General features: G+C 34.9%; 1 protein-coding gene across 1 annotated transcript; it reads right to left on the bottom strand.

The window, feature by feature from the left end:
• Positions 1 to 3,104: 3,104 nt before the first annotated feature.
• LOC134250302 (mycolipanoate synthase-like) lies at positions 3,105 to 17,628 on the bottom strand. Its single transcript, XM_062732668.1, has 8 exons — positions 17,420 to 17,628; positions 16,931 to 17,091; positions 14,643 to 14,846; positions 13,378 to 13,559; positions 11,208 to 11,382; positions 10,377 to 10,430; positions 3,319 to 9,270; positions 3,105 to 3,112 (listed from the first exon to the last, which is right to left on the bottom strand). The coding sequence occupies exons 1-8, from the start codon at positions 17,626 to 17,628 to the stop codon at positions 3,105 to 3,107; spliced, it is 6,945 nt and encodes a 2,314-aa protein (XP_062588652.1).
• Positions 17,629 to 18,484: the final 856 nt, after the last annotated feature.

Raw genomic sequence — 18,484 nt, 5'->3', positions numbered from 1 at the left:
CCTGTAATTTAAACAATTTAATATAGACAATCCTAGTTTTTTGAATCCACCATTTGCATTTACTGACTATGCCAGAAATTTTAACAAAATGAATTACATGTGATGTTATCTAACAGAAAAATCTAGCGTCTTATATTTCAATTTGCTCAATGAACACTTATAATGAATGAGTGCACTTTAGTACGTCATTTGGAACTTTTCCAGCTACCCATTTTAATCTTTACATTATATTCTTCTACGATTATTGCCGATATCAAAGAAACGCCGCGGACTTTATTCTCCAATAAATGAAGAACGTCATCAAAAAATCATCATGATATCCGAACACGTATCAAACCTGTGCAGCTGAATTGACATTTGATTTACGAATGAAATACATATTTAAACCACATCGATGTGTCGTCTTTTGCAATTGAAACACTGTGTATTGCAGAAAGTAGCTGATGAATTCTGGTTTCTAAAGCCAAGCGGGGCTGTTTCACGATTCTCCCTATTCTCCCTACACCATATTTAAACTCCGTGATTTTAAAGATAAAGCGGTAAAATAGGAAACTAATTTTGTTTTGTATATTCAAAAGATTAAGCTATATGAGCTACAAAACAGATTTATAAATAATAAAATGCTAATTTTAATGCAGCGAAAACACAAATCGTCTGCATTCTATTCACAGGTAAACGAATTTACACTCTGGTGCTAAATGCCACAGCGTTATCGCAGCATGGTGACTTAGACTTAATATAGAGAGAGCTGCTAGTACATGAAGTAGAATAAAAATAAAGTCCTTGTTGTTGTGAATGATGCAGAATAACCTCCTCGGTCTCGAAATGTTGTTTGATATATAAAAGCCTTGGCTAACGCCCCAGTCGGCTTTTATCTTTCAAAAAACATTTCTGACCTCGGAGGTTATTCTGCAACATTCACGAAAACGCGGACTTTATTTCTTAAATATATTGCAAAATTAATTTATGATTATTGTGTAAGCATACGCTTTAGATGTTTATGCCCTGAATTTTTTGTTATACATATTTTTATAATTATAGACAATGCCATTGAAAAGAACATGTATAAGCCTTAAATTCCGGAAAATTGAACCACTATTGGGACCAATATCGAATTTAAGATACCCGCATATAGACGGAGACATACAAATCGCATTGATGTGGAATGGTGCACACATAATAAATGATTCTAGTGTTTAGGGATGGGGTAGATGTATCGCCCTGCAGATCATTATACAGAGGCGACATGAGCCTATATTTTACTAATCTCACTATCAAAATCAGAATTCTTTCAAAACACCCCTAACGAAAAATATACACTAAAATAAGAGACATATAATCTTCGAATCTTATCAAAAGACAAGTGCACTTAAGCAATACTTAATGGGCCCCTTTTCTGTTCCGATTTTCCGACGAATATATTATCGAATCGTTCTCTTTTGGAAATAGATAAACACAAATGGATAATTCTGATTAAAAATCACGTTAAGCATCACCTAACTCAGCATTGGATTTAAAACAACTGAATATTTTTAGATACCTCTATATACCCAAATCCGGAAAAGTTGTACCGAATCTACTTTGAGTTTCGTTTATTTAAATCAAGGGTGGACACAATTAAATCGACACTTGAACAAGGTGATGACGGATGATCGACGGGCGCGTTAACCGATTGATACTTCTTCCTCTGTTTTATATGTTTAAAAAAATAGAATGAGATTAAGTAGATGACCGAAGCCATAGTGAGCAAACTAAAAAAAAATATACCAGAAGTATTTATGTTAGTTTCTTTGAATTTCGATATTTAAAAAAAGAAAATTTAGACGAACTTCAATACTGTCTCATTGGCTTGCATGGATGATAAAAATGTTGACATTTTCATGAAAGACACTTAACTCTCTTTACCCTCTAATGTTTCTAAAACCAAATAGACATATCTCTAAGCAGCACGACTTTAATGATACAAAGTCTGGCTATGCAGTGAGCACCTTTAAAGAATGTTTACTTGGGTAAAACTCACGTGATTATCAGTATTTTAAATAATTTATTCCACAGATGGGGTCAACATAGGTCATACAAGTAAATAGCTTTCGTTTTCCGTAGGAAAACATCGAACTTTTCATACATTTTTTAATATTTTAGGTACCAGTTTAATCTTGTGCAAACTTCCAACTTTCAAACATGTTGTTTAAATATATGAAGCGTCTTTTTGTCATTCGCACAAAATTGCAAAACGTTGGGCTCATAGTAAACAAAAGCTTAGTATGAATGTCCCTTCTCGAATAAGTATAGAAATCGCAAATGTCGGGTGACATCTACCACATTGTGTGGCTTTGCTCTTTACAACTTAAGTGCACTCATCCTTTCATATCAAAGTTCGATATGTCGGCGAAAACGTGCTTAAACATATTAAATTGCAACCGTTATTCAACAATATTTTTACATGTACATGTATGATATGCCTTACCTTGAGCATTAAATCCATTAATGCGGACCATTTCTGAAACGGATATTCTTTCATTACGCTTTTTACCCCATTCCAAAGCAAATGCCGGATGGTTTACGATAAATATTTGCTTTTTCCTTACTCTGCCGCTGCGGTTGTACAAGAAGAAGTATTCTGTGAAAAAATAATGATGGTCAACTGGTCAAAAAGTTATAAAAACGTTTTCTTTGAAAGCTGGACAAATATGAAATTGAATCACTTACCATCAGAGGAGTTTTCTATCTCTCGTTCTACATTGTTTGCACGCAAGGTATTGGTACTAAAGTACATATCCGATACAAACTTTTCCAAGATAGCTTCAAAATCTTCTAAGATGTTCTCTGCAAGATACCTTCCAACTTTTTCAACTGAGTACCTGAGTTTTAGCTCTAAAGACTTGTTGGGATGAATAATTACACTAAGATTTGTTTCATAGCTTGAATCTTGTTCCACGCCAAAACTGGATAATTGAACTTGAGAAGTATTGAAAACACTCCAAAGAGTCAAATCTTCCATTACAATTGAGTGCACGCCATGTATGTCTTCTACAAAGGCTGGTAATTCTTTCATAAGTTTGAAAGGAAAGAGACTTTTGGAGATTCCTTGAGCAATAATATTTTTATTTTCCTGAAGTATGTCATAGAAAGATGAACTTAGTGCCATCATATCTGTTGAAATAATGGGAATGTAATTAACACACAAAACAGGTCTTTCCCGGAATTCTGGGAGATGCATTCTGGTATCTGCTGCTGTAATTACACATGTTCTGTAGGAATTTAATTGTTTTTTAATTGCTACTTGAAAAGCAGTACAAAACAAGGTGAACAGCGTACTTTGACTTTTCGTAGACATTTCCTCCATCTTTTGTAATTGATCCACATTCAAGTGCCTTGCGATGACTTCGCTCGTTCTTCCGGAGCTTATCTCCTCCACTTTTTTAATCCTTTTAAAACTCTGTGATTCTCGACATTTGGAAAGTTCCATGTTCCAGTAAGTTTTAAGTTCTTCCATTTGCTCATTTAACATCCTTTCCATTGCCAACGCTGGATCAACTGGCTGATGGGGAAACGTATCTGGAGCATACTGATGAAAAATGTATTGATTCAAGATATAACTAAGATCTTTTACAATAGCTATGACACATCCGTTATCGAAGCAGCAGTGATTTATCAACAGTCTGATAATTCCAAATGTAGGAGACTTCCAAAATACTGCTTTTAATGGAATGTCTACGAATGGATCGAATTTTGAGATACTGTCAGACGCCTTTTCAAAATCCTCTTTCGAGGAAACTGTAATAAAATGGAAAGTAACGTCCTCAATGTCAATTATGACTTTTTGTATGTTAGCACGCTTTTTACCCTGTTCTGTCTCTTGAAGCAATGTTCTAAATTCTGGGTTGATTGAAATAAGATTCAAGAGAGAACCTTTCCATATGTCTGCACTTTTCAATTGTAATGAAACACGTAAATCCAACTTAATTGTTAAATGAGGGTTATCTGTGTCCTTTTTTCGCAAGTCTAAATAGTGTTGCTCCAAGAATGAGATACTTTCAGAAACGAAATTATCGTTATCGGTCGTGTCATCCTCAGTTATTTTCAACATGAAGTGTTCAGCTATATCACTAACAGCACTTTTTCCTGCCATAAGATAAACAACGGGTAATCGGACATGACTGGATGCATATAAGTAGTTAATAAGTTCTATTGCTTTCTGAGAATCTAATCCAAAATCTAGAAGAATTGATGTTTCTTTAATATCTGTGGGTTCAACTGCCAGAACTGATGCTGAGGCATACCTTATAGAATCAATCCACGATTGAAGCAATTGGTGTTTATTTTGAAATGATTCATTACTGCCAGTGTTTTTGCTATGAATGTCAATTTTAAGACGATTTTGTCTCTCTTTTCGTAACTTCTCTTCTTTTCTCTCTACACGAGATATATCAATGCTTGCAAATGCGAATTGTACTCTGTTTGTTATCAACGCATGGTTTAAGGCAACTATTATTTTTTCTTTCGGCAAAGCATGAAGACCCCCCATTGCATTTATTGACTGAATATCTTGATCAGCTCCCATTCCAATTGAAAGCAGACCCCAGTTGATAACCTGTGCTGCTTTACCTTTTGATCTTCTATAGTACGCAAATGCATCCATAAAGGCATTTGCTGCTGCGTAATTAGTTTGTCCGTTGTTTCCAAAAAGTGATGCAATACTAGAATGCATGACAAAATAATCCAAATCAATGTCTTTTGTCATTAAATGCAAATTCCAAGTACCTAATATTTTTGGAATCAGTGGAATATCAAAGCTCTCATTTGTGAGCCTTGTTACAGGTAAATCTTTGAGAACACCTGCGCCTTGAAAAACTCCACGAATCCTTGTATTACCTAGATGACGCAAAAGACCCGAGAAAACACGTTCTAAATCTTTTATTTCTGTAATGTCAACCTTTTCATGTATCATTAATGTATTTCGAATATTTTTCATGTTCTCTAGTCGATTCCTCTCTAATGAAGACGGGGTCCTTCTTGAAAGAGTAATGACCACTTTTGCGCCTCGAGCGGCTAAAAATTTTGTAACTTCCCAACCTAGACCTGAAAGTCCTCCTATAACAATATATGCCGAATCCGGTCTTATCAAGAACTTATTTGGCACTTCTACTTCTGTAGTACTATTCCAAGAATGTAAGTTTAATATGCATTCTGAACTTGGAGCGGTTATTTGGCTGAAAAAGTCTTTATTGTCAAGCATTAATCGCTTTGCTAGCAGAAATCTCTTTTGCATTTTCGTTTGCTCAAATACTTCATACATATCAACAGCACAAGATTCTATAAATGGATACTTGGCTTGATTATTCAAAGTTGTGGACAATGGCAGAAGACCTTTAATACTCAGTAATTGTTTCATGTTCGGAAACCAGAATACAATAGCTTCAAAAGAACACACAATTTGATTTGTGAGTAAGACAAGACACGTCGTTAATGGGTTTTGCGTGTCTTTTTTAGCATTGAATTCTGCAGCAAAGACTGAACAATGTTTTTTTCGTAACATCATTTGTATCAGTTTTGTGACGTTTTCGTATTGCTTGTCAAATAATATCTGTACATTACTCTTCCTTCCTATTTTTTCTGCCAAACACATTGCTATTACAGTGTTGGAGAACATTCCAATTCTGTAAAATGGTAAGTCCGATAATTCACATGTACATAACTTGTTTACTTCCACGATGCTAGTTACATTGACGAGACAACAACCTACAGCATGCGTCCCATTTTTCATGAAATGTCCCGTAAACTCACAAGCCATTACATCAAGACCTGTGTCATAACTGGAACTCCAGTACTTTCCGATTGGAATAGTTTTTGGAGGAGGGAATAGGTGATTTTTTGAACATAGCAGTACTTCATGAATCAATACAGTGCAATTCTCTTTTGCACAAGTAGATTTTTCCAGGTTTGGGACTTTGAATAATGTTTCATTATCTCTAGCAGATCTTGCGCGCACAGAAAAATTCTTTTCTCTGTTTGAATCAATTTTCTTGACAAAACTTTCAAAAGAGAGGGCAGGCATATTTTGAAGCTGTTTGGTGAGGACTCCATTTGACGTTATGATATATTCCCGAGGTAGTAGATTTTCCTTGTCTTTATTCAAAGCATTGATAATGGACAAAAATAAATCCTGGAGGTCCGACAACTGGCCATGTAGATCAATCATATTCAGTTTAAAGTCGGGGCATTCCTTCTGAAATGATCGACCCATACCCCAAAGTTCCGATCCAAAAACACCAAAGACATCTCTTTCTTCGCCACCCTGTGTCCATTCTGTAATAATGTATAGGCTTGTGTTTTTAGAATCTATCTCCTGAAGGACCTTCAGGAGAAGATGGGAGGACTTTGTTACAGTTTCTAACACATCATTTCCATTTAAATATCCGTCTGCATTGACAAAACCAGGAATGAAGTAAAGATGAAAATGCCTTCTTTCCTTCAATAATGACAGAAACGCCTCTCTTTCCCCCTTGTGAGATAGATCGACAGTCTCTAAGTTGGAGCAAGTCCTACACAAAATCTTTCTAGCCTCCTCAAGGACTTCGTGTTGCCAAGAAAAAATTAAACTTGGAATACTATAAGAATTATCACTAACTGGAAGAATGGTATTCTGCCATGCTTCTTCTAAAAAATATTTCTGAAAATCACCATCTTCTGAAATTATTTTCATTTCAAAACTTTCCATTTCTGCTACAACGATTCCATTCTCACGCAAAAGCAGTGTGTTAAATAGTAATTTTGAATTCTGATTTAACATGAATCTTGAAAAGCAGGTCATCTTTTCTACTGGTGCTTGTTTGACCCTAAACATTTTAACACCTGTGGGAAGAATACGCCATCCTTTTGAAACCCCTGATAACATATTTGGATTAAAAGATGTCTGAAACATGCCATCGATGATAACAGGATGGAAACAGGTTCTTGGCAATTCCGTCTGAACATATTTTGATAAGTTTATTTCTGAGAGACTATCGTTCATGGATGTTCGGAAATCTGATACTATCCGGAATGTTGGTCCATGCTTAAATCCCAAGGTATTTAGAATTTTGTAGATGTCTATATTTGGCTGTTGTTTTCCGAGGGTCATTTCAAATCCTGAAACGTCAAATGTCGTTGAATCTTCTCTCTCTATATGTTCTGCACTCCCGTCTGCTAATATTCGGGAACCTGGTGATTCTCTAACTCTAAAATCAACTTTCCGTGGCGAAACAAAATCGGTTTCAATTAGAAGAGACCTTTCCTCGTTCATAGTGATTTCGAGAGGTTTCCAAATTTTCCATGAAACTTCAAGGTTTTCTATATAACCAGTCAATAAAATTCTCCCAATTTCAAGTGCTGCCTCTCCATACAGGGCACCAGGTATAAGGATTTTATTTTCAACGACATGTTCATATACAAAGGGCGTATTTGATTTTGAGATAAGAATTTTAAATTCTCTATTCGTTCCTGGTACGGCACGAATCATTCTTCCAACATTCCCCTCTAAAATGTTTTCTTGTGTCCATCTATTAACCATTTCAGATTCAAAACAGCAGTCATGCTTGCTAAGAATATATCGTGGAAATTTAGAGAGACTACCATTTACTTCTGTGAGATGTTCCCATAAAGGGTTTATGCCCTTTTCAAACAATGTGTTCAGCGAGCTAAAAAACGTCTTTGTATCCAATGATTTGTTGATTGAAGGCAATACCACGATATTTGTGTTCGGAAACACCGTTGACTGATGTGCCATGAATACAGGGCGTGGGCCTATTTCTAAAAATATAACATTCTCTACTTCATCTTTGACCAATTTCATTGCTTGCTCAAATTTTACAGGTTTCAAAACATTTAATGCCCAGTATGTTGGGGATGCAAATTCATTTTTCATCTCCATTCCTGTTACAGTTGAAAAGAAACGAACATGTGGCTGTTTGGGTCGTATAGTTTTTAGCATATCAAAGAGACGCTCACTCGCTTCTTTTGCATGATGGCTGTGGTATGCGCATGAGGTTTTGAGGGGAATAAACACAGCCTCATCTTTCAATCTAGTTTTTATTTTTTTCAATGCTTCTGTATCACCTGATACCGTACACGACTCGTTGCTGTTGTAAACAGCAATATTGGCTTTACATTTGAAATTGCTAAGAATCTCTGCACAAGCTTGACTAACATCTTCGGTCGAGCAGTTACGAATGACCATCATTGAACCAGTTTTACAGGCTGATAATGCTAGCGAACGGTTATAAATAACGGTTACGGCATCTTCAAGAGAAAGAGAACCACATTCGTATGCTGCAGCCACTTCACCTACTGATTGTCCTACGATCGCTGTCGGCTGAATTCCTATGTGTCTCCAAGACGCAGCTAGAGCAACCTGAATCGTAAAAATTGCTAAATGGGCTTTCATTGGATCTTCATAAACCTCATCTTTGTTTTTGATGGTTTCATACATTGATATGTTTGCATTTAGGTTTTTTAAATACATGTCAATGCCAAGAACTTGCTTTCTGAACACGGAATTCATCGTGATAAAATCTGCACACATTCCTTTCCAAGTCGTTCCTACCCCACAGAAAACAAATACTACTTTTGATTGCTGGAAATGTGTAACAGAAATGCTTTGATCGCTCTTGTGTAAAAATGTTTTCAGCTGACTGTCGAGATTGCCAATCGAATCTGTGACAAACATTCTGCGATATTTAAAATGATCCCTACGAAGAACAGATGTATACGATAAATCTTCTAACTTCATTCCATTTAAATTTTGTCTTAAGTCCTCAGTTAAATCTTGCACTGATTTGTTTGTAATTGCTGACAAAACAACAACTTTATAGTTTGGAAATAAAACATCTGTCATGGTAACTTTGTGTTTATTTGGTAGAGAGAAAAGATTTGGCGTACTGCACACTACTGCATGTGAATTTGTGCCACCAAAGCCGAAGGAATTGACTGAGGCTAATCGTCGACCTTGAGTATCGTACTTCCATTCTGTGTTATCTTGACTGACTACGAGTCCATATTTCTGAAATGGGATGTTTTTGTTTGGTGGCTCTGCGTGCAATGATGGCACAAATTCTCCATGTTTCATCATCAAAAGAACTTTGATAAGTCCCGCAACTCCTGCTGCAGATTCAAGATGCCCTATATTAGTCTTCACGGATCCAATTTTTATGTTGTGATTATTGCGATGGCTACTAAAAAAATTCCCCAAGGCATTCACCTCTATTGGATCACCCACCGGGGTTCCAGTACCTATAAACAAATTTTAGTGAAAGTTTGAGTTTTTATGCACCCGAATCAAAAGATCCGAGACGTATTTTGTTTTTGTCCTGTCTGTTTATCTGTTTGTCTGCAAACTTTAACCTTCGTCATAACTTTGGAACCATGAATGACCAACATGGTCAATGACCTTGTGACCTTGACTGTGACCTATACGCTAAATATAGCTTTTTTGTCGGCAACTTTTAACCTTCGCCATAACTTTTGAACGAAGAAAGATAGAGACTTAGTGTTTGGCATGCATACTCCACTAATTAAGCCCTTTCACAAAATACCAAGGTCAATGGCCTTGTGACTTTGACTGTGTCGTATATGCTAAAAATAGCTTTTTTAACTTCACCATAACTTTTGAACCATGAGAAATAGAGACTTCATATTTGGTATACATACTTCACTAATCAAGTTCTTTCAAATGACAATGACAAATGACCTTGTGACCTTGACTGTGACCTATATGCTAAAATATGTTTAGCTGCCCGGGCATAGTGTTTCACAAACACCACTTGTTCTAGAAAGAATTTGCCTCTTTTCGCGAAATACTTCTGTCATTCAATTTGCTATCTTCACCATAACAAAAATTGGAATCTGAATTCTGATATTATTTATAACATTCAACATTATTTAAAATAAATATAAGATGACTTGCTCAATGAAAGTTTATAACTGTGTCAGTGAGTCGAGCTGAATTGAATAAGAATCCGGTTTTTATGAAGAACATAATAAAATTGATATTCTTGTCAGGTATCATTTTCCACGCTTAACTTAGAATTGGTTCCGTTTTTTAGATTAAGTTTGTAAAGATAAAATAAATTACCTATTCTGGTACAAAATCTGTCAACACTTCTCTTACTTAAAACAGGACTAAAAGATTAAAGTTGACCATTGGAGGATTTTTTGTAAAGTCCTGCTTTATTCTTGCCCATAACTGAACACTTTTTTGTGTGCAAGTATGTGAAGGATACATGTACCAAAGACTTTAAATGTTTTGTTTGTTTGTTGTTTAAAGTCTCTCTAGGGGTTTATTCTCTCGTATAGAGACCCAAAAACTTGCCGCTGGGAAGCTGCAAATGAAGACCTACATTTGGCATTCAGGGCCATTGAGCAGTGAGGGATATTATCCGTGCCAACACCCACTGCAAAACAGGACCTCCAAATGACACAGTGAGATTCATTTTAATCAATACACTACACTTTATAGTTGCAACAAGTTGAAAGAAGCCAACAGGAAAAGCACCTTAAATTCATAGTATTAATATACAGTAATTTAATTTACAAAAAAGCGCATATCATTGAACTTTTGAATTGACATGTACATTGCGAGTTTTCTGAAAGATGCATTATCAAATATCATTTTACATCATGTGATATGAAACTTTATAATGTGTCAAGGGTTGCTCACGAGTATTTTAAAAGAAAATCTTAAAAAAAAACTTTTAGATGCATTAACTTTGACCCCCAAAATTTGATGTCATAGGTGCCAAGATCAAGACATTGACACCTTTTGCCTGATCTAAAAAGATTATTTTTCAATCAAATAGGATTTAATTACAACCATTGAGAATATTCCAAAATTAACCATAAATGCATAGTTCTCGACCGACGACACCGTTACTATTTTTGAACATAGAAATGAAAAGAGAAATGTTCATCAGTTTCGTTATTTGTCAAATTTCAATTAGATAATAATTAGGTAAGTTTAACCATAACATGAAACATATGCAGATAACAAACAGTATTCAAGATCAAAAATCCATTAAACAATACATTAAATAGGAGCAGAGCAACAGAGGCCTTCGAAACATCAGAGGTAGGATTACGTGTAATGGAGGAGTGAGCATCCCCTAGCTCACTCATCAGTAATTAGTAAGTTAAACCATTCTTTTAAAATTTAAAAGAGAGATTTGACATACCGTGAGCTTCTATGTATTGTATACTGCTGGGATGAACGGCTAATTTTTCAAAGATTCTCTCTAAGAGTTTGACCTGCTGAACACCAGCGGGCGCCGTGATCGGAGAGTTCTCGTGTCCGTCTTGGTTGCAGGCAGTGGCTATGGTTGCCCATACTTTATTGTTGTCACGAATAGCCTAGGGATGATTTTAAAAATAAATCACATACTATAAAATCAAATTTTTTCAAGCATTCAAATTTTCGAGGGTTCCAAATAGAAAAATTGGTGTATGGGAATTTGATTTCGAGGTCGGAGAAGTGTTGAGTAGTAATGTTAATAAACATTTTACATTTCGAGGTGTTCAGGAACTCCAGGGTCTTTTCATGCCTTGAAAACAACGAAAATTAAATCCCCACAGAAATTAGTGATTTCACAGTAATCCTCATGTCCTCCGCGTTGCGCAGTGGTTTAAGCGTCTGCCCTAGAGTCGCGAAATAAGGAGTTGATCCTTAAGTCGCGGGTTCGAATCCCACTGTGGGACGTAGAGGCCGGTATTAGACAAAATTTGTAGCTCTCCACTGCAAGTGGTGGGGTCTCAATATGAGTGAAAAATTCTCGATAGAGACGTTAAAATAATATCAATCAACCATAATCCATTAATAGCTTATACCAAAACGAGTTGGAAATAGTTCGTTATCAAATGCAAATGGCAGAGAAGTAAATAGGACATAAGTATTTTGCAGTCCAGAAAATTTACATTTCCGATGCATTTCATGAGATAAAAGTACATTTGTACAAGCAGTTAAAATACTTTATTTCTACATAAATGTTTTTGTTCATCGATAGGCGCGGTCAAAGAAAATCACATATGGGGTAGGACAAATAGAGACGAGCGTGTAGCACGTGAAATTACAGAATCAGTATCTTGAAAATGTAGAAAATTGTCAGATTTTTTGGTTTCATGACAATGATCAATCGATTGGCTTGTGTGATAAATTTATGCATAAGCGCTGTCGGCGTTTGTGCAAATTACAACGCAAGCCACTCGATTGATCACATCATAAAACCGAAATATTCAAAAAAAAATTCCTTAATCAAACAATTCCCAAAAAGTTAGTTCACTGAGGATATTTCCATTATAATATATGGTATAATGGATGTGATGGAAAAGCAAATAGATTAGCCCACAGGAATGACACATAGGCGTACTTTTGATATGTTTGATATGTACGTATGATACATTTAAAATTCATTCTTTTTGTACGATAAGTCATTTCATAAAAAGATTTGACTTTAAAGTGGACCTGTTCCAAAGATAGCTCTTTTTTAAACCATGAGTCTTAAAAAAAGACAATGCTTCATTCAAAACATGAGGTGTGACATGGATAAAAAAAGCAACATTCTAGTATATATGCAAGATTCATTAAAGAACGACACATACAGTTCAATGGATCTGTGGAAAATACATGTCTACTTGAACATACATTAAGAAAACGTTAGTCAGATGCAAAGTCCTCTTCTTCTCTTCATTTAAAGTTATCAGACTTGGTAGCATATACATGTATGCATTATTTAGGTAGAATTTAGTAGGTTTTGAAATGATAACTATAAAGAATAGATCTGCTACAAGGGTTGACTCTTGATATTTATCTGAAAACAAACAGCATTTACAATCTGTCAGCAACCTTCCACTCAGTGTATCTTGAATTTTCAAAAGCTAAAATGTGTTGAAAAATACTACAATGGAGAGGATTCCATTGCTTTGGAAGTCGATACTTTATGTATTTTTGCTTCTTTGTTAATTGTTTAACATACCTAGCGATAATTTCTCAATCATATGGAGACGATAACGTTTGCCAGTGGTGAGCTGCAAATTCATACCTATGCTCGATACTCCGAGCCATTGAGCAGTGAAATTTCTTTTATTGCCAACACTTGTTGCGACAAGGGGACCAGTCTTCACGTCCCACAGAGGGGTAAGCAGCAAGCTTATTTTATATAAATAAAAATAATTTTATATTTCTTTTCAATTTATAGCTGTTTTTGCGAATTTAAGTTTTATTTACTCATATCTTTACCGAATTTTTCCTTTAAATTATACTTATTGATAAACCATTCAAGTACAATGTACTTATAACTTTAATTTAGTTTTCCTAATAAAACAAGTATATTTTCGCAATAAAATGCATACATCACCAAGTCGTTTCAGAATAACAATTCCACATCCCTCCCCTCTTACGTAGCCATCAGCATTCTGGGAAAAAGTGTGGCATTTTCCAGTCTTCGATGCCATCCGTGCTTTAGACAAACCTATAGACGTTGATGGACTCAACAAAACGTTCACACCCCCACATATCGCCATCTTCATTTCACCTTTTTTAAAAAAGAAAAAGGTGTACGCAATACAGTAAAAAAGATTAAAGCATAGTGCCATGTAAATGTACCTGAAGGACGGATTTTTCTACCTTATAATTTAAGTAATGCATAATATTTGTCAAATAAAAATATACTTGGAAGCCATTGAAAACAAAAATTACTCTGTCGTTAGCGTTTGCTCGATTTGTTATAAGCGTATTTGCTATAAAAGTATTTTACTGTATAATGGAATGATGAAACAAGATGTTTTTGTGAAACACTGACACCTGACTCCTTTGTGAAACACTGACACCTGACTCCTCCCCTCCCCCTGTATGGGAGCTTACAGCGAGAACTGAATTCTCTTAACTGCATGTCAATCTCCAAAACTCAGTTTCAATAAGTCAAAAAAGTTGGTACCTAAAGGAAGGTTTTATTACAAGAAGGATATGGAGATAACGAACAGCATTCAATATCAACGTTTATAAAACAATACAAAATTGGAGCAGAGCAAACAGGGACCTCTGAAACATCAGAGGTGGGATCAGGTGCCATGGAGGAGTGAGCATCCCCTGCTGACCGGTCACAAGGAATACACCTTTGAAACATGAAAACCATAGATCCAACTGGTTAAAAGTTCTGACCAAAGGTAAAAGTTTTTAAATGTTGGTCAAACTCTCAGGTTAAGGTCAAAATATTTATACCAGTTGAAAGGTCTTGTCACAATGCATATACCTGTAAAGTATGAAAGCCCTAGCTCTAACTTCAAAAGTAATGGCTAAGGTTTTAAATATGGGTTTTTTTTTTTTTTTGTAAAAGTACCGTTGGTCAAACTCCAAGTTCAAGGTCAAAATGTCAAATTTGGTGGTACCCAAAGAAAGATCTTCTCACATGGAATACATGTACACCTGAGAAATATGAAAGCCATAGCCCCACCCACTCAATAGAAATGGGCTAGGTTAAAGTTGACAACAGACAAACAGACAGACAGGACAAAAATGATTTACCCCAGGGAATTTTCGACCCCAGGGCATAAAAATATGCATACAGTAAAATATTAAAAATGTTGATAACAAACTAAACATATTTACATGTATTTACCAGTTTTAATGGCTTGTTCAGCGGTATGGATGGCTACAAGTGAAGACGAACAAGCTGTATCTATAGACATAGCCGGTCCATGGAGGTTTAAAAAGTAGGCAACCTGCGCGGATATAATACTTCTGCTAATGCCTGTTACCGAGGTGTTGGTTAACAGGTTAGGATCTATCCCAGTGATTGCTTCAAACTCTCCATTCATCACGCCTGCAGAGGAAAAGAAAGAAATCTTTATTAGATATAAAAATTGCTTTTATTTTCAAAATTATTATATTGATGTAGCTACGTTTAACATTTTATCACTTTTTGGACACGCTTCATGAATATTGAATGTCGACATCATACACTGAAATATATGTATGGGGCGATCTTTAGCTAATTTTGAACCTAAAACGTCACATCAGAAACGAAACGAACTATTCAGTACAAGAAGCATAGACTATTAGTACCGTTCACAACACAATCCGTGCACAAAAAGAAACGTATTGTTCACAAACCGTTCCGTACCGTTTACAAAACACTAGGCCATTTTCAACTAAGCTTGGCACAAAGCATCCTTGGCTGAAGGGGGTTCAAGTTTGTTTTTTTTTAATTGAAGAGCCACATCCTATTTCAAGGGAGGATAATTAAGAAATAGTGAAAATTTGGTGGCATGTTTCAAAAATCTTCTTCTCAAGAACCACTAGGTCGGGAAAGATAATGTAGAAGCATCGGACTTCTCAGGTTGTGTAAATTCAATTTTGTTCAAATCATGCCCATCCGCGGGGTAGGAAGGGTAGGGTGGGGTCACAATGGGGGATCAAAGTTTTACATAAGAATTTTTAGAAAAAAAATCTTGAAAATTAATCTCAAGAACAACAAATCCATGGTTGGTCATATTTTTTGCAAGCATCCTGAGGTAGCGTAGATTCAAGTTCGTTCAAATCATGACCCCTAGGGGTAGGGTAGGGCCACAATGGGAGATCAAAGTTTTCTATAGTACAAATCTTTTCAAGTTACATTTGTCATGCGCTCAAAAGTTTTATAAATGCATTGGGATTTATAAAAATGAAACTCATTTGTTTTGCGTCATAAGTATAAGTACATTTAAAGAACAAGAAAATTCATATAGAACAATAAGATCAACAAGAAGAGTCCTTACATTTGTAGAGTTTGTATAAAATGTTAACGATATCCTTCTTTCATTTAATAAGAAACAAGATTATTATAAATAAATTAAGAAAGAAAGACCCTTCATTTGATAGCCAATTATAATATGCTACTACGTATCTATATGCTCTCCCACTTTATTAACAAAGCGTTCTGCAAAGCGTACCATTCACAAAACGAAAAGAACCGGTTGCAAAACAAACCGCCGTTTACAAAGCATATCGTACCGTTCTCAAAACGATCCGTGCTGTTCACTAAACGAAACGAACTTGCACAAAACGAAACGTGTCATTGAAAAAGTGCACCGCACTGTTCACAAAACAAAACGAACCGTACCGTGCAAGTGGTGTAGTAGCACGGTTTTTCGTCTGCAATTTACCCAATCAAAATCCGGAAACACTACCTCGTCCCCACATGTTCACGCAAGAATAAACCTTTGTTTTCTTCTACAATTACAATAGACCCTTTCCTGTGACATATTTTGCTTTGGAGTTGTTCTCCTTAGCTGCCATATTGTAGGACAACTTTCCCAGATCCCTTCATTATTCAACCAAGTTTAATTTGTTATACTGGTTACTGAGGTAAAGATAACACTATTTTTCTTATTAGTACTCAGTATACGCTTGTTACAGCCGTTATTAATTCATAATTTTACGATTGGAAATATTATCCACCACATATTTCTTGAATGTGTGTTTAAAATTGGTTGCTCAAAGAAGTAAATTCACTAAATATTTTGCCCTACAAGATCATGAAGATGGCGTCTAAGGGGAATATCTCCAAGGCACATCTATTCCATTCAAAGATTATGTGTTTAAGGGACTCCGACCCTCAGCCAGGAAGGATAACTCTTTAATTTATGATTTAATTCAAAAAGTCTTTAAATGAAGCTTGAAAATTAAATCTTTTCGTGCAACAAATTTCATTATATGCCTCTCAATGTGCTTCAAGGTTCTTTGAACTTCTCAGAAAGGTCTAATTAAAAGTAGAAATTTTTATCCCGAAAAAGCATTTTTAGATACCAATGTTTATTAACATGATATGAAATTAGAAGTGATTTATAGAGCTTTGCAAAGAACGAATGAATAGTTAAAATACGATTATATAAGTACAAATAACGTAAATTAAAACGAAGAACACACCTATATATACTCCTGTATCCGACTGATTCAGGGATATTTTGGTGATTCCGCCATCTTCTAGGGCTTTGTAGGTGCACTCCAACACTAATCTCTGTTGGGGATCCATTCTCTTTGCTTCATTTTCTCCAATTCCAAAAAATTTGTAATCCCATTCGTTGATCCTACAAACATGAACGAATAAAAAAAATCAAAATTGATATCAAAACACTTCTCGAATGATAAAATTATGTAATAAAGATAAAAAATGAAAAATAAATAAATAAATAAATAAATAAAGTGAGAGTATATTTCTTAAATTATTCTCATTTGATTATGGTTATGTTATGGTAAGAATTTTTTTTTATCAAATCTATTTAAATTCTACAAAATTAAAATTGCAAAATAGCTTCATGTTAAGAAATAAAAAAAAAAAAACATACTTTACTAATATTTAGTCTTATTTTTAAAAATACATTTATGCCGAAGAATTAATTTAATGATTCCGTATACCCTGTGACTAATCCAGCTTTTCTGATGTATGTTTTACCGGGCGTGTCAGGATCGGTATCATAAAAAGCCTCAACATTGAACCTTTCCTTTGGAATATCTTTAACATGGTCTTCACCATTTTTAAGAACATTCCAAAATTCATCCACATTCTCAGCTCCGGGAAATTTGCAACCAATTCCAACGATTGCAATGGCATCCTCAGTGTCCATTTCGCATGCAGTTTTAAAGTTGAAAGACTTTACATGTAAACATTTTAGTATATTTTTTTCCAACTGAGGTTAAGCTCAGTCGTGAATTTATCTTTATATACTGCCTCTATGACGTGGGGTTAAGTCACAAATAATATGACTGGATAGAACTATTTTTGATTGACAATTTTATTTAAATATACATATCTGTAACACCAATGTGACCTGCATTAAAGTCAAAACATAATGCACAAACACAAATTCATTCAAATGATAAGAAAAACACGTGATAATCGAATGGTTATCTTTTAGGTACTTTCCCTAAAGATTTTTATTGAAAACTTTGGAAAACCCACACGCACTGCAGTGTATGCTAAATTTGGGCATGTTTTTTTTTTGTGGAAATTTTATGACAATTGTAGACCTATGTACTAAATTAAATTCATAAACAAAACTTGAATATCTCATTTCGAAAAAGCTAAACACTAAGCACTAAGCATATTTTTTTCAGTAACTATCTAGCAGATTGTCCATCTTAAATTTAACCCCCCAAAAAACAAAAAAACAAAAAAAAAAAAAAAAAAAAAAAAAAAAAAAACAACAACAACAACAACAACAAAAAAACAAAAAAAAAAAAAAAACAAAACAAACAAACAAAAAACAAACAAACAAACAAAAAACCATATTTCTCCTCTCAAAAGATCCCATGGAATTTTTAAAATTACGATTATTTACATGCATGCAAAAGTAAATTAATGTAGAACAAATATGACCTTCCCTATATGATTATGAGAAATTTTTGTTTCTTTGTGTTAACTCTTTCCGATGAAGCGTTTCAAATTTAGACCTAAGCTCGGCACTAAACTGCGACACAGGA

This window comes from Saccostrea cucullata, unplaced genomic scaffold (genome assembly GCF_032062105.1).
Source record: "Saccostrea cucullata isolate Sc308-1 unplaced genomic scaffold, CSIRO_AGI_Scuc_v1 ctg1984, whole genome shotgun sequence".
Taxonomy (NCBI): Eukaryota; Metazoa; Mollusca; class Bivalvia; order Ostreida; family Ostreidae; genus Saccostrea; species Saccostrea cuccullata.
The sequence above is the reverse complement of the archived record's forward strand: the minus strand, read 5'-3'. Positions and strand labels throughout refer to the sequence as shown.